The following is a 15,248-nucleotide window of genomic DNA, read 5'->3' on the forward strand; positions in this document are numbered from 1 at the left end:
GTGTTTGCATATTGTTTATGGTGTGTGTGTGTTTCAGATTGACGCTCACGAGGACGACGTGAACGCCGTGGCATTTGCCGATGTTTCGTCTCAGCTACTTTTCTCAGGCAGTGATGACGCACTGTGCAAAGTGTGGGACAGACGCACATTGAGAGAACACGCGCCTCAACCAGTCGGAGTGTTAGCAGGACACAGAGACGGAATCACTTTCATACACAGCAAGGTCTCACACACACACTCACTCTCACGCACACACGAGTACATGGCTATATAAAAACATTTCCATTAATTCCATTTAATTAAACTCTGCTCCTGCAGCAAGCACCTGCTGAATCTTTACACCGAAATCTGATTGCCTGAGCCAGCTGAATTATTTAACATACAGTGGTGCTTGAAAGTTTGTGAACCCTTTTGAGTTTTCTATATTTCTGTATAAATATGACCTAAAACTGTAGTAATCCCCGGTGTGGGTGGAGCACAGAAGCACGGCAGGCGAGAGTTTGTGTTTACACACACGCACTTTATTTGGCTTTTCAGCTTTCTTTCTTTCTCACTCACTCACTCACACACACACACACACACACACACACACACACACAAGTGTTGTGGTCGGGGAAAAAAACCTCTTCTCTCCTCTCCCCCTCCCTTTATACTCCATCCCTACAGCAAAACACACACAAATTTACATCAGGTGTAATGACCTAGCCACTTACCTTCCCTGACCCCGCCCTTCATTCACAGACTGCTGCTTGGCCACGCCCCCACTGCCCGACTCAGGCCGGGGAGCCGTCCGGCCTGAAGCTGACTCCCCCCCCCGACGGGACAGGAACTCCGCCACCACCATCTGCGCCCCTGGCCTGTGGATCACCTCGAACTTAAATGGCTGGAGCGCGAGATACCAACAGGTGATCCGTGCATTGGCATCCTTCATGCGGTGGAGCTACTGGAGGGGCGCGTGGTCCAAACAGAGAGTGAAAGGGCGCCCCAGCAGGGAGTATCGGAGGGCGAGGACCGCCCACTTGATGGCAAGACACTCCTTTTCAATTGTGTTGTACTTGCTCTCGCGCGTCGACAGCTTCCAGCTGATGTACAGCACTGGGCGCTCCTCACCCTCCACCTCCTGGGACAAAATGGCCCCCAGCCCCCTGTCCGATGCATCAGTCTGCAAAATAAAGGGGAGGGAGAAGTCAGGGGAGTGTAAAAGTGGCCCCCCACACAGTGCAGCTTTTACCTCCGAGAAGGCCTGTTGGCACTGCTCCGTCCACTGGACCGGATCTGGAGCCCCCTTTTTTAGTGAGGTCGGTTAGCGGGCTGGTGACGTCCGAATAGTTAGGTATAAACCTACGATAATAGCCAGCCAGCCCCAAGAACCGCCTCACCTCCTTTTTGGTCTTGGGCCTCGGGCAGGCCGCAATCGCTGCAGTCTTGTTAATTTGGGGACGCACCTGCCCATGACCCAAGTGGAACCCCAGATACCGTACTTCCACCCGCCCAATCGCACACTTCTTCGGGTTAGCTGTGAGGCCCGCTCGCCTCAGCGACTTTAGAACAGCCCTCAGGTGTTCCAAGTGCCGCGGCCAATCATGACTGTAGATTATTATGTCGTCTAGATAGGCGGCCGCGTAGGCAGCATGAGGGCGGAGGACCCTGTCCATAAGCTGCTGGAACGTAGCGGGCGCCCCAAACAACCCAAAGGGGAGCGTGACGAATTGGTGTAAACCAAATGGTGTGGAAAAGGCCGTTTTCTCTTGGGATAGAGGAGTCAAGGGGATCTGCCAATATCCCTTGGTTAGATCCAGTGTCGAATAAAAGCGAGCAGCACCTAACCGATCAAGCAACTCATCAATGCGAGGCATTGGGTACGCGTCAAATTTAGACACCGCGTTGACCTTTCTATAGTCCACACAGAACCGGACTGACCCATCAGTCTTGGGAACCAGGACCACTGGGCTGCTCCAGTCACTGTGGGACTCCTTGATTATGCCCATTTCAAGCATGGCCTTGAGTTCATCCCGAACCACCTTTTTCTTGTGTTCGGGCAAGTGGTAAGGGCGGCTACGCACTACCACCCCCGGGGGCGTTTCAATGTGGTGTTCTATGAGGTGGGTACGACGCGGAAGGGGCGAGAACACGTCGGAAAATTCCTTCTGCAACCTGGCTGCCTCCGTGAGTTGGGTCGGTGAGAGGTGGTCTCCACAAGGGACCGGAGTGGTCTGCGATGTTATCTTTTTTTACCTCCGGCCCCAGCTCCGCCTTCTCTGGGATGACCGACGCCAACGCCATGGGTCCCCCTCATTCCAGCGTTTTAAAAGGTTGAGGTGGTATACTTGCAGTGCCCCGCCCCTATCCGTTCGCTTTACCTCATAGTCAACGTCCCCGACTCGCCGTGTGACCTCAAAGGGCCCTTGCCACTTGGCGACTAATTTAGAACTCGACGTGGGCAATAATACGAGTACTTTTTCTCCCGGCGTGAATTCTCTAAGGCGCGTGCCCCTGTCATACAGCCGGCTTTGACGTTCTTGCGCCTCCAGTAAATTCTCCTGTGTTAATTGCGTGAGGGTGTGGAGTTTTGTGCGCAGGTCAAGAACGTACTGGATTTCATTTTTACTCGGTGAAGGTCCCTCCTCCCAATTTTCCCGCAGCACATCCAGAATGCCACGCAGCTTACGCCCATATAATAATTCGAAGGGAGAAAACCCAGTGGAGGCTTGTGGGACCTCTCGTACTGCGAACAACAGGGGTTCGAGCCACTTATCCTAATTACGCGCATCTTCACTAACGAATTTCCGGATTATGTTTTTGAGTGTCTGGTTGAATTGCTCTACTAATCCATCCGTTTGTGGATGATATACGCTGGTGCAGATGGACTTAATCCCCAGTAACCTATACAGGTCGCGCAGTGTGCGTGACATAAACGAGGTACCTTGGTCTGTCAGGATTTCTTTCGGAATCCCGACTCGGGAGATAACATGGAAGAGCGCTTCCGCAATACTGCATGCTGAAATATTGCGGAGAGGCACTGCCTCCGGATATCGCGTTGCATAGTCCACCAGAACTAAAATAAAGTGATATCCCTTTGCTGACCGATCTAATGGCCCGACGAGATCCATCCCAATTCGCTCAAATGGGGTCTCGATTAGAGGAAGAGGGCGCAACGGCGCTTTTGGAGTGGCCGCGGGATTTACTAATTGGCATTCACGGCATGCCGCACACCACCGACGGACATCTCCGCGAATCCCAGGCCAATAGAACCGGGCCATTATTCGGGCTAGTGTTTTGTCTTGCCCCAAGTGTCCAGCCATGGGATTAAAGTGAGCCGCATGGAATACGAGTTCCCTACGGCACTTTGGGATTAACAACTGGGTTACTCGTTCCTTGGTTTGAGTGTCCTGCGTCACTCGGTACAATCTATCTTTAATAATGGCAAAATAGGGGAAGGTTGGCGCCACGCTTGGCTGAAGAGTTTGACCATTGATTACTCTCACTTGGTCAAACGCATGCCGCAGAGTCTCGTCTCGCGACTGCTCTAACGGGAAATCCCCAAGAGAATCCCCGAGAGAGGGAGGAGGAGCGGAGTGCTCCTCACTCTGACGCGGTGGTGACGCAGATGGCTCTGTGACAGCTTCTCCAGCCAATGCCACACCAGAATCTTCCCATGACCCACTAGGGCAGGACCCACTGCGTGTTAAATACTCCATTAATTCTTGAAATCCCAGCCAATCAGTACCCAAGATCAACGAGTGGGTAAGGCGAGGATTAACTGCCGCCTTCATTTTATGCGTTTGGCCCCGGAATAGAATATAGACAGACACTAGAGGGTAATGGTGAACATCCCCGTGCACACGCAACACTTTCAGCGCTTGTGCTCCCCCCAATGCCTCACCTTGCACCAGGCGTTGGTGAATTGAGGTCTGATTGCAACCGGAATCCACCAAAGCATGATATGTATCCCCTTGAATACTCACCAGTACGCGATACGTTCCGGCCCGATCGGGGGCGGTTTCCGGCGCGTTGGGGATCCGGATGACAGCCCCCACCTCCCTTGCGGGACTCTGATTCGGGAGACGCTCCGATTCCCTGCCGCGCCAGCACACCGGCCCAGGCTTTCCCTCTGCACTGGTGTTATGGGTGTCACTCACCTGAGGGGGAGACAACACAGACACAGAAGAGGGAGATAGGAGGGCACCACGGGTGCGACGGGCCGGCTGGGGAGGAGCCAGCCGCCGCCTTCGTGGCAGGGGAACGGGGTGGGGAGGGGGACAAGAGACAGGAGAGGGAGAGAGAGAGAGGGGGAAGAGAAGCGAGGGGAGGCGCCTCATCTGCCTGCCGTCAGAGCGGCCTCCAGATGGTCCTCCGCCAGCTCGATGGCTTGTTCCAGCGACGCCGGGCGGTGACACTGGACCCATTCCGCCGTTCCTTCCGGAAGTTGAGAGATAAACTGCTCCAGTGCCACCAGATCGATGATCTCCTCGGCGTCGCGGTCTTCCGCCCTCAGCCACCGCCGGCAGGCGTCCTGGAGTTGCTGGCCGAATGCAAACGGCCGGCCGACCTCCTCCAGTGTCAGCGTCCGGAAGCGCTGACGGTGTTGCTCCGGGGAGCGGCCGAGCCGCTGCAGGATGGCTTTCCTCAGGTCTGCAAAGACCAGCCGGCTGTCAGCAGGGAGCTGCTGCGCTGCGAGCTGCGCCTCGCCGGTTAAGAGCGGGAGGAGGCGCGCTGCGCGCTGCTCCAGCGGCCACCCCCACGCCTCGGCTGTTTGCTCAAAGAGAGCGAGGAACACTTCCGGATCGTCCTGTGGTCCCATCTTCGTGAGGGTGGTGGCAGCGGTGGCTGGCGGCCCTGCTGACGTGAGCTGGTGCCGGAACGCCTGGCGATCTTCCTGCTGGGCCAGCATCAAGGCTGCGAAGCGCTGCTGCTGCTCCTTCCAGAGGGTGATCAGCTCTTGATGCTGGTTCTGTTGGGCGGTAGCGAGGGCAAGGATGAGCTCGTTGAACGGGGCGGACTCCATGGGGCGGTTCCCTTCTGTGCGTTCCGGGTTTCAGCACCACTGTAGCAATCCCCGGTGTGGGTGGAGCACAGAAGCACGGCAGGCGAGAGTTTGTGTTTACACACACGCACTTTATTTGGCTTTCTTTCTTTCTTTCTTTCTTTCTTTCTTACTCACTCACTCACTCACTCACTCACTTGCACACAAAAAAACCTCTTCTCTCCTCTCCCCCTCCCGTTATACTCCATCCCTGCAACAAAACACACACACACACACACACACACACACACACACACACACACACACACAAATTGACATCAGGTGTAATGACCTAGCCACTTACAGTGGTGCTTGAAAGTTTGTGAACCCCTTAGAATTTTCTATATTTCTGCATAAATATGACCTAAAACAACATCAGATTTTCACACAAGGCCTTAAAGTTGATAAAGAGAACCCAGTTAAACAAATGAGACAAAAATATTATACTTGGTAATTTATTTATTGAGGAAAATGATCCAATATTACATATCTGTGAGTGGCAAAAGTATGTGAACCTTTGCTTTCAGTATCTGGTGTGACCCCCTTGTGCAGCATTAACTGCAACTAAACGTTTGCGGTAACTGTTGATCAGTCCTGTACACCGGCTTGGAAGAATTTTAGCCCATTCCTCTGTACAGAACAGCTTCAACTCTGGGATGTTGGTGGGTTTCCTCACATGAACTGCTCGCTTCAGGTCCTCCCACAACATTTTCATTGGATTAAGGTCATGACTTTGACTTGGCCATTCCAAAACATTAACTTTATCCCTCTTGAACCATTCTTTGGTAGAACGACTTGTGTGCTTAGGGTTGTTGTCTTGCTGCATGATCCACCTTCTCTTGAGATTCAGGTCATGGACAGATGTCATGACATTTTCCTTTAGAATTTGCTGGTATAATTCAGAATTCATTGTTCCATCAATGATGGCAAGTCGTCCTGGCCCAGATGCAGTAAAACAGGCCCAAACCATGATACTGCCACCACCATGTTTCACAGATGGGATAAGGTTCTGATGCTGGAATGCAGTGCTTTCCTTTCTCCAAACATAACGCTTCTCATTTAAACCAACAAGTTCTATTTCGGTCTCATCCGTCCACAAACCATTTTTCCAATAGCCTTCTGGCTTGTCCACGTGATCTTTTGCAAACTGCAGACGAGCAGCAATGTTCTTTTTGGAGAGCAGTGGCTTTCCCCTTGCAACCCTGCCATGCACACCATTGTTGTTCAGTGTTCTCCTGATGGTGGACTCATGAACCTTAACATTAGCCAATGTGAGAGTGGCCTTCAGTTGCTTAGAAGTTACCCTGGGGTCTTTTGTGACCTCGCCAACTATTACACGCCTTGCTTTTGGAGCGATCTTTGCTGGTCGACCACTCCTGGGGAGGGTAACAATGGCCTTGTATTTCCTCCATTTGTACACAATCTGTCTGACTGTAGATTGGTGGAGTCCAAACTCTTTAGAGATGGTTTTGTAACCTTTTCCAACCTGATGAGCATCAACAACGCTTTTTCTGAGGTCCTCAAAAATCTCCTTTGTTCGTGCCATGATACACTTCCACAAACATGTGTTGTGAAGATCAGACTTTGCTAGATCCCTGTTCTTTAAATAAAACAGGGTGCCCACTCACACCTGATTGTCATCCCATTGATTGAAAACACCTGACTCTAATTTCACCTTTAAATTTACTGCTAATCCTAGAGGTTCACATACTTTTGCCACTCACAGATATGTAATATTGGATCATTTTCCTCAATAAATAAATGACCTAGGATAATATTTTTGTCTCATTTGTTTAACTGGGTTCTCTTTATCTACTTTTAGGACTTGTGTGAAAATCTGATGATGTTTTAGGTCATATTTATGCAGAAATATAGAAAATTCTAAAGGGTTCACAAACTTTCAAGCACCACAGTACCTTCCTTGACCCTGCCCTCCATTCATAGACTGCTGCTTGGCCACGCCCCCGCTGCCACAAAAACATCATCAGATTTTCACACAAGTCCTAAAAGTAGATAAAGAGAACCCAGTTAAACAAATGAGACAAAAATATTATACTTGGTCATTTATTTCTTGAGGAAAATGATCCAATATTACATATCTGTGAGTGGCAACAGTATGTGAACCTTTGCTTTCAGTATCTGGTGTGACCCCCTTGTGCAGCAATCACTGCAACTAAATGTTTCCAGTAACTGTTGATCAGTCCTGCACACTGGCTTGGAGGAATTTTAGCCCATTCCTCCGTACAGAACAGCTTCAACTCTGGGATGTTGGTGGGTTTCCTCACATGAACTGCTCGCTTCAGGTCCTTCCACAACATTTCGATTGGATTAAGGTCAGGACTTTGACTTGGCCATTCCAAAACATTAACTTAATTTTTCTTTAACCATTCTCTGGTAGAATGACTTGTTTGCTTAGGGTCGTTGTCTTGCTGCATGACCCACCTTCTCTTGAGATTCAGTTCATGGACAGATATCTTGATATATTCCTTCAGAATTCGCTGGTATAATTAAGAATTCATTGTTCCATCAATGATGGCAAGCCGTCCTGGCCCAGATGCAGCAAAACAGGCCCAAACCATGACACTACCACCACCATGTTTCACAGATGGGATAAGGTTCTTATGCTGGAATGCAGCGTTTTCCTTTCTCCAAACATAACGCTTCTCATTTAAACCAAAAAGTTCTAGTTTGGTCTCATCCGTCCACAAAACATTTTTCCAATAGTCTTCTGGCTTGTCCACGTGATCTTTAGCAAACTGCAGATGAGCAGCAATGTTCTTTTTGGAGAGCAGTGGCTTTCTCCTTGCAACCCTGCCATGCACACCATTGTTGTTCAGTGTTCTCCTGATGGTGGACTCATGAACATTAATATTAGCCAATGTGAGAGAGGCCTTCAGTTGCTTAGAAGTTACCCTGGGGTCCTTTGTGACCTCGCCGACTATTACACGCCTTGCTCTTGAAGTGATCTTTGTTGGTCGACCACTCCTGGGGAGGGTAACAATGGTCTTGAATTTCCTCCATTTGTACACAATCTGTCTGACTGTGGATTGGTGGAGTCCAAACTCTTTAGAGATGGTTTTGTAACCTTTTCCAGCCTGATGAGCATCAACAACGCTTTTTCTGTGGTCCTCACAAATCTCCTTTGTTCGTGCCATGATACACTTCCACAAACATGTGTAGTGAAGGTCAGACTTTGATAGATCCCTGTTCTTTAAATAAAACAGGGTGCCCACTCACACCTGATTGTCATCCCATTGATTGAAAACACCTGACTCTAATTTCACCTTCAAATGAATTGCTAATCCTAGAGGTTCACATACTTTTGCCACTCACAGATATGTAATATTGGATCATTTTCCTCAATAAATAAATGACCAAGTATAATATTTTTGCCTCCTTTGTTTAACTGGGTTCTCTTTATCTACTTTTAGGACTTGTGTGAAAATCTGATGTTGTTTTAGGTCATATTTATGCAGAAATATAGAAAATTCTAAAGGGTTCACAAACTTTCAAGCACCACTGTAGCACCTTTTTCACCCCAACTTCATTGGTAGCCAGTAAAACATCACCAACGCATGACTTTTCCCCCGTCTTTGCAGCTTAGCGATAAGACACAAGATGACCGCCATTTATGCAGGAATATAACTGTGTCTGTGTGGTCACAGGGTGATGCCCGGTACCTGATCAGCAATTCAAAGGATCAGACAATCAAACTATGGGATGTGAGGAAGTTTTCTCCTAAAGAAGGCCTCGCTGCATCACGGCTCGCCGTCACACAGCAGAACTGGGACTACCGCTGGCAGCAGGTCCCACAAAGAGGTGTGTGTCTCTGAACCACTGGTAGAGGAGTAGAAATGAAATGTTCTTGAATTCGGCCAAGATTTTACTGGGATCGACTCTGAATGGGAGCTGCGAGTTGGCCTAGTGGTTAGCGTGTCTGCCTCTCGATCGGGAGATCACGAGTTCTACTCACGGTCGGGTCATACCAAAGACCATCATAAAAGTGGAACCTACTGCCGTCTGGCAAGGCACACTGCAATACAGATGCGAGTGGGGAGTCAAACTCTCGCGGTTACCAGAGGACTAGCCTCCCGCTGTAACCCTAACTATGTAATAGGCGAGAGGCTGAGGGCTACGGAAACGGAGATCGGCGCCGCCCTATGCGCCACAGTGTGGGAAGGACTTTGATTTTTCGAACTCGGAGTGAGACAAGTAATAATCTTAAAAGACAGCTGAAACAGCACATTATATATTGAATTTATATTGGAAATGTTCGAAAAATTTACTTCGTGTTTTAAGAATCTGTTGCCACCAATATTCAGGTAAGTTAGAATACCTCAGTTAGCCTTACGGTGGAGCTACAACACAGCATTTAGTCCTGATGTATGTCTTTTTTTTTTTCCTTCTTGTCGTCACAGCTTTGAAGAAGCACAAACTGACAGGTGACACGTCAGTGATGACGTATCGCGGTCACGGCGTTCTCCACACGCTCATCCGTTGCCGTTTCTCCCCCGAGTTCAGCACAGGACAGAAGTTCATCTACAGCGGCTGCTCGACTGGGAAAATCATCAGTGAGCCAAATGGACCAATCCTTTGTTTATTAAGCGAAAGTTCTTTCTCTACTTCCCTTATCCACCCTTTCCTCTTCTCTTGTAGTTTATGACGTTCTGACGGGCCGTGTTGTGTCCAGACTGACGGGTCACGAGGCGTGTGTGAGAGACGTCAGCTGGCACCCTTACCAGGATAACATCGTCAGCAGTTCTGTGAGTGTTGCATCCTCTTTATCAGCCAGGAAACATATTAGTTTGCTGCTCCTTTATGAGGAATCTGTAAATGTCACACTGTACTATTAATAAAGCCCTTCATAACATGGTTTAAAAAGTTGTCAAAAACATTTTGTGATCCCAAAGACCTGTCATTGAAGAAGTATTTCGCAGTGGTAGATTCAGGAAATGGAGATTATTAAAGGTCCCATGGTATGGTGGTTTGTTGATGCTTTAAACGGGCTCGTGGAGGTTTCCGGATGTTATTTCCGCAGCCTTTCTCGAAATGAACCCTCGGCACGTAGATATAGCCTCCTGGGAGAAAGCCCCATTTCAGCCCTTTTCCCAGTGCGTCGTTTTGCTAATGAGAAGCAGGAGGCGGGGAAGGGTAGAGGGTGGGGGCGGGTCTTATTATTAATATTCATGACATGTAAACGTGTTACCTCTGATTGGCTAACAGCACTGTGACGCTACCTCCAGTGGGTCAGAACAAGCGGATGTGGGTGTCTTACTATGGCGAGAGAGAAGGAACAAACCGCGAAGGGAAAAATACCGCGCGCTGACGTCATTAAGGTGCGACGCGAGGAAATAAAATAAATTCAACAAATGTTTGGGTTTTTACTGAACAAACAAAGAAATAAAATGAACGAGTGACTTAAAAAAAGAATGTGGGTGTCTTTGTAAAAACTGTTTTGATTGGCTATTATAACAGAGCATGCTGCATGCTTTTTGGTTTTGTAGCGCAGAGTACCTGGCTAACTGCAGGAAGCGGTTAGCTGCACAGCTAATGTAGCCATTGCAAGGCTAACGTGGCACCGATTTTAAAACACGGCAAAACGACTTAACAGTTATACACTTACTTGTTCGGTGTTTGTGGCTGATGCGACAGGGATGCTTGGTACGGACCCAGGCTTCAGTGACAGTTGATGTGCAAAACCTGCCCTGTACTGTCCCAAGTTGTGGAAACATTCATCAGGAAAATGCTTCCGACAAACATACACAGTCTTAGGTAGACTCGACGGCGTATTATTGAAGTAAATAAAATTAAGCCACTGCGTCTTCAGGGGCTCTCCCGTCGGCAGTAAAAACAGACTCTTTTCTGTGTTGTCACATCCATGTACAGCGCAATTTCCATGTTTCGCTCGCTTAGGTGATGCCATGTTGTGTCCTCCCTCTATGGTCTCCTCACTACAACTGGGCGGGCAATTCATACAGTGGGTGGGAATCCAGAGGGGGGGGCGTGGGGATCATCTCCCTTGCTGACGTAGTAAAGGGAAGAGTTTATCAACGCGCCGTTTTGATGCGCCATTCTCAAATTTTGGGCATAGTTTGGTTTACACATTATGAAATTTCTAGCCACTAGGGTGACTTAAGAAGGTCAGAGGAACTCATTCTAACGTTAAAAAAACCTCAGAAAGTGAAAATTTCATGCCATGGGACCTTTAAAGGAAAAACAAGCAAAAGTGTATAATAATAGGGGTGTTCACACGGCACATATTTGCAGCGATGCTGCACCGATGTATTTTGTTGCGATATATCTTACACCGGTGTAAATTTTGTGGAGCGTTCACACGTCACAAACCTGCTTACTAGAGAGAAGCGTGTTAGCACCGGTGCAGCCCCACTTGCGTTCACACGGCAGTTTTGCATCACCAAGCGCCGGGAAAACAATGTGGATGAAGACACCAGTGTTGCCAGATACTGCTGACGTTTTCCAGCCCAAAATATGTTCAAATCCGCCAAAATGCACTTAAAACTGCCCAATCTGGCAACACTGGAAGACGCGCAGTTCTGTTGTTGTTGATATTCGCCATTTTGGAAGCGCAAAATACCAGGATGCAAATTATGCAATGCCCGCATGTAATCAACTCTCCTCACGCGTAGCGAGTCTACCCCTGTAGCGTTCAGACGTCCCATTTTATATCGGTGCTGCCCCGCAAACTAGCATTTACTCCGGAGTAAATTTCTTAAACCACCTCCCGAGCAGAGTTAGATTTGCACTGGTTTAAGCAGCTTTCAGGGGCTACACCGGGATAACTTTGTACTGTGTGAACGCTCTACCGGGGCAGCCCCGGTGCTACACCGGAGTAAAAGTTGCTGTGTGAACACCCCTAATGTGTTGAGACACCACCGGTTGTCAAAATAGCTTAAGTCCAAATTTAACAGAATCTCCATGAGGACTATTGCTGGGTTTCACGTGACGTCACATCCGCCTCATTAGCTATTCAAAACTTTAGCTGGTGGTCTGCCAAAGCTCAGTTGACAAAGCGTTTGTACAGACAAGGTGCACTGCTCGCATGAAAAATGCCTTACGCTTACGTTGTTTTAGGCTGTTTGAATTGATCAAACTGTGAAACTGATAAGTTTCTTCAGGGTTCCCTGTGAACTAATAAAAGGGTGAACAAACACAGGATTTCACAAAAAGACGTCGAGAAAGGTGGCTTTTGAACCTCTCACTGAAATCGAGTTTGCAGTGATCACTTGGTGAAAGGTTTGTATCTCCCTCTCAGCTACGTCCTTAATGTTTTCCAAGTACTTTTCTTGCTGTGTGTCGTTATTTTACAGAACTGTTTTTAGTCACGCAGCGCTAAAGTCCCCAACTGTTTCTTTGTTTCCTCCTCACAAAGTCCATATGCATGAAGGTCGCGACAGAATTCTTACCCAGCCATACAGTTACACTGCGCCGTGATCACTTCTCCGTCTTGTTTAACTAAGATCCAGGTTTTTAAAGGGGTTTCTGATGATCTTTGTGAATGATTTGCGTGAGAGATAAGAACGAACACAAGTGATAATCAAGTTTGTTTACACTTCAGTTTGCAGCACTTTGTTGTAAAGACACGAACGAAAAGCTTAAAAAAAAAAACCCTACACTTACACGGGCAAAAACAATCCAGGATTCATTCGGCAGTGACTCGATACCGAGGTCCTTTACCCAGCCACGTACAAAAAAGTTGTAAGCCTCCATACTCTTCCACGCTTTCATCTGTTTTGCGGTGTAGAAGGACGTCTGCAACACCAGATAGTTCGAGATGTCGGGGAACTCGACTGAAGGGTAGTTTTCGAGATCGTATGACAAATCCTTCTTTCCCAGACTGTAGGGGTTGATTCCATTGCACACAGCAATCTTCTGAATATATATTTAAAGCCAGCAGTGGCTTCTAGATTACAAGCGTACTCTGATAAGTTATCGCTAGTTGTTTGCACTACGGCAGCCGTTCAGACCACCAGCTATTTCACTTCCGGTAAAACCGCTAAGAAAAGTCACATGACTGAAACCCAGCAATATGGGAACATTAACTGTGTCGCAAAGATAAAGAACATTATTGTTCACAGGAAAGGGAGAAAAATGTAATACGGTGGCATGCAAAAGTTTGGGCACCCTTATTGGAAATGTCTGTTACTGTGAATAGTTAAGTGAGCAGAAGATGAACTGATCACCAAAAGGCATAAAGGTAAAGACGACACATTTCTTTTCAGCGTTTTCTGCAAGATTTGTGTATTATTTTTGTTTTGTACAATTGGAGAGTGAAAAAAGAAAAGGAACACCATGCGAAAGTTTGGGCACCCCAATACATTTGAGTTCTCAGGTAACTTTTACCAAGGTTCCAGACCTTAATTAGCTTATTGAGCTGTGGCTTGTTCAAATTCTTCATTAGGAAAGGTCAGATGATGCAGATTTCAAACCTGTATAAATTCTCTGACTCCTCAAACTTGTCCCTAAAATCAACAGCCATGGGCTCCTCTAAGCAACTCCCTCGCATTCTGAATAATAAAATAATTGATGCTCACAAAGCAGGAGAAGGCTACAAGAACGTAGCAAAGTGTTTTCAGGTAGCCGTTTCCTCAGATCGTAATGTTATTAAGAAATGGCAGTTAACAGAAACAGTGGAGATCAAGGTGAGGTCTGGAAGATGAAGAAAACTTTCTGAAAGAACTGCTCGTTGGATTGCTAGAAAGGCAAATAAAACCCCCTGTTTGACTCCAAAAGCCCTTCAGAAAGATTTAGCAGACCCTGGAGTGGTGGTGCACTGTTCTACTATGCAGCGACACCTGAACAAATATGACCTTCATGGAAGAGTCATCAGAAGAAAACCGTTCCTGCATCCTAGCCACAAAATTCAGCGTCTGAAGTTTGCAAATGAACATCTAAATAAGCCTGATGCATTTTGGAAACAAGTCCTGTGGACTGATGAAATCAAAATAGAACTTTTTGGCCACGGTATGTTTGGAGAAAAAAGGATGCCAAATTCCAGGAAAAGAACACCTCTCCGACTCTTAAGCATGGGTGTGGATCGATCATGCTTTGGGATTGTGTTGCAGCCAGTGGCACAGGGCACATTTCATTGGTTGAGGGAAGCATGGATTCGAATAAATACCAGCAAACTCTGGAAGCAAACATCACACCATCTGTAAAAAAAAATTGAAGTTAAAAAGAGGGCGGGTCCTACAATTAGACGATGATCCAAAACACACCTCAAAATCTACAATGGAATCCCTCAAGAGGCCCAAGCTGAAAGTTTTACCTGGGCCCTCACAGTCCCCTGACCTAAACATCATTGAAAATCTGTGGATAGATCTCAGAAGAGCAGTGCATGCAAGACAGCCCAAGAAACTTGTAGAACTGGAAGCCTTTTGCAAGGACGAATGTGTGAAAATCCCCCAGGTAAGAACTGAAAGATTATTAGCGGCTACAAAAAGTGTTTACAAGCTGTGATACTTGCCAAAGGGGGTGTTACTAGGTACTAACCATGCAGGGTGCCCAAACTTTTACTTCGGGCCCTTTTCCTTTTTTGTCATTTTGAAAATGTAAAAGATGAAAATAAAAAATAGTTTTTGCTTAAAATATAAAGGGAATGAGTCATCTTTAGGGCGGCACGGTGGTGTAGTGGTTAGCGCTGTCGCCTCACAGCAAGAAGGTCCTGGGTTCGAGCCCCGGGGCCGGCAAGGGCCTTTCTGTGTGGAGTTTGCATGTTCTCCCCGTGTCCGCGTGGGTTTCCTCCGGGTGCTCCGGTTTCCCCCACAGTCCAAAGACATGCAGGTTAGGCTAACTGGTGACTCTAAATTGACCATAGGTGTGAATGTGAGTGTGAATGGTTGTGTGTGTCTATGTGTCAGCCCTGTGATGACCTGGCGACTTGTCCAGGGTGTACCCCGCCTTTCGCCCGTAGTCAGCTGGGATAGGCTCCAGCTTGCCTGCGACCCTGTAGAAGGATAAAGCGGCTTGAGATAATGAGATGAGATGAGTCATCTTTAACTTTATGCCTTTTGGAGATCATTTCATCTTCAACTTGCTTAACTGTTCACAGTAACAGGAATTTTAACCAGGGGTGCACAAACTTTTGCATACCACTGTAGATCAACGGTTGTGTGCAAGTTATATATATTAGGAATATAGCACTTCTTTTTATAGAAGAAAAGGCTGAAAATATCTTTAAAAATGCCACATGACAATCCCTATTTAG

The 15,248-nt window shown here is 47.5% G+C and overlaps 1 protein-coding gene across 1 annotated transcript in view; it reads left to right on the top strand.

The window, feature by feature from the left end:
• The window catches only part of dcaf11 (ddb1 and cul4 associated factor 11), a 31,209-nt gene that overhangs the window by 11,837 nt on the left and 4,124 nt on the right, over positions 1–15,248 (top strand). The window contains exons 11-14 of the mRNA XM_060899956.1: positions 38–223; positions 8,689–8,842; positions 9,442–9,594; positions 9,680–9,786. Coding sequence (XP_060755939.1) covers positions 38–223; positions 8,689–8,842; positions 9,442–9,594; positions 9,680–9,786 — 600 coding nt within the window. The remainder of the gene's footprint in view (positions 1–37; positions 224–8,688; positions 8,843–9,441; positions 9,595–9,679; positions 9,787–15,248) is intronic.

The sequence above is a fragment of the Neoarius graeffei genome, chromosome 19 (genome assembly GCF_027579695.1).
Source record: "Neoarius graeffei isolate fNeoGra1 chromosome 19, fNeoGra1.pri, whole genome shotgun sequence".
NCBI classification, from domain to species: domain Eukaryota; kingdom Metazoa; phylum Chordata; class Actinopteri; order Siluriformes; family Ariidae; genus Neoarius; species Neoarius graeffei.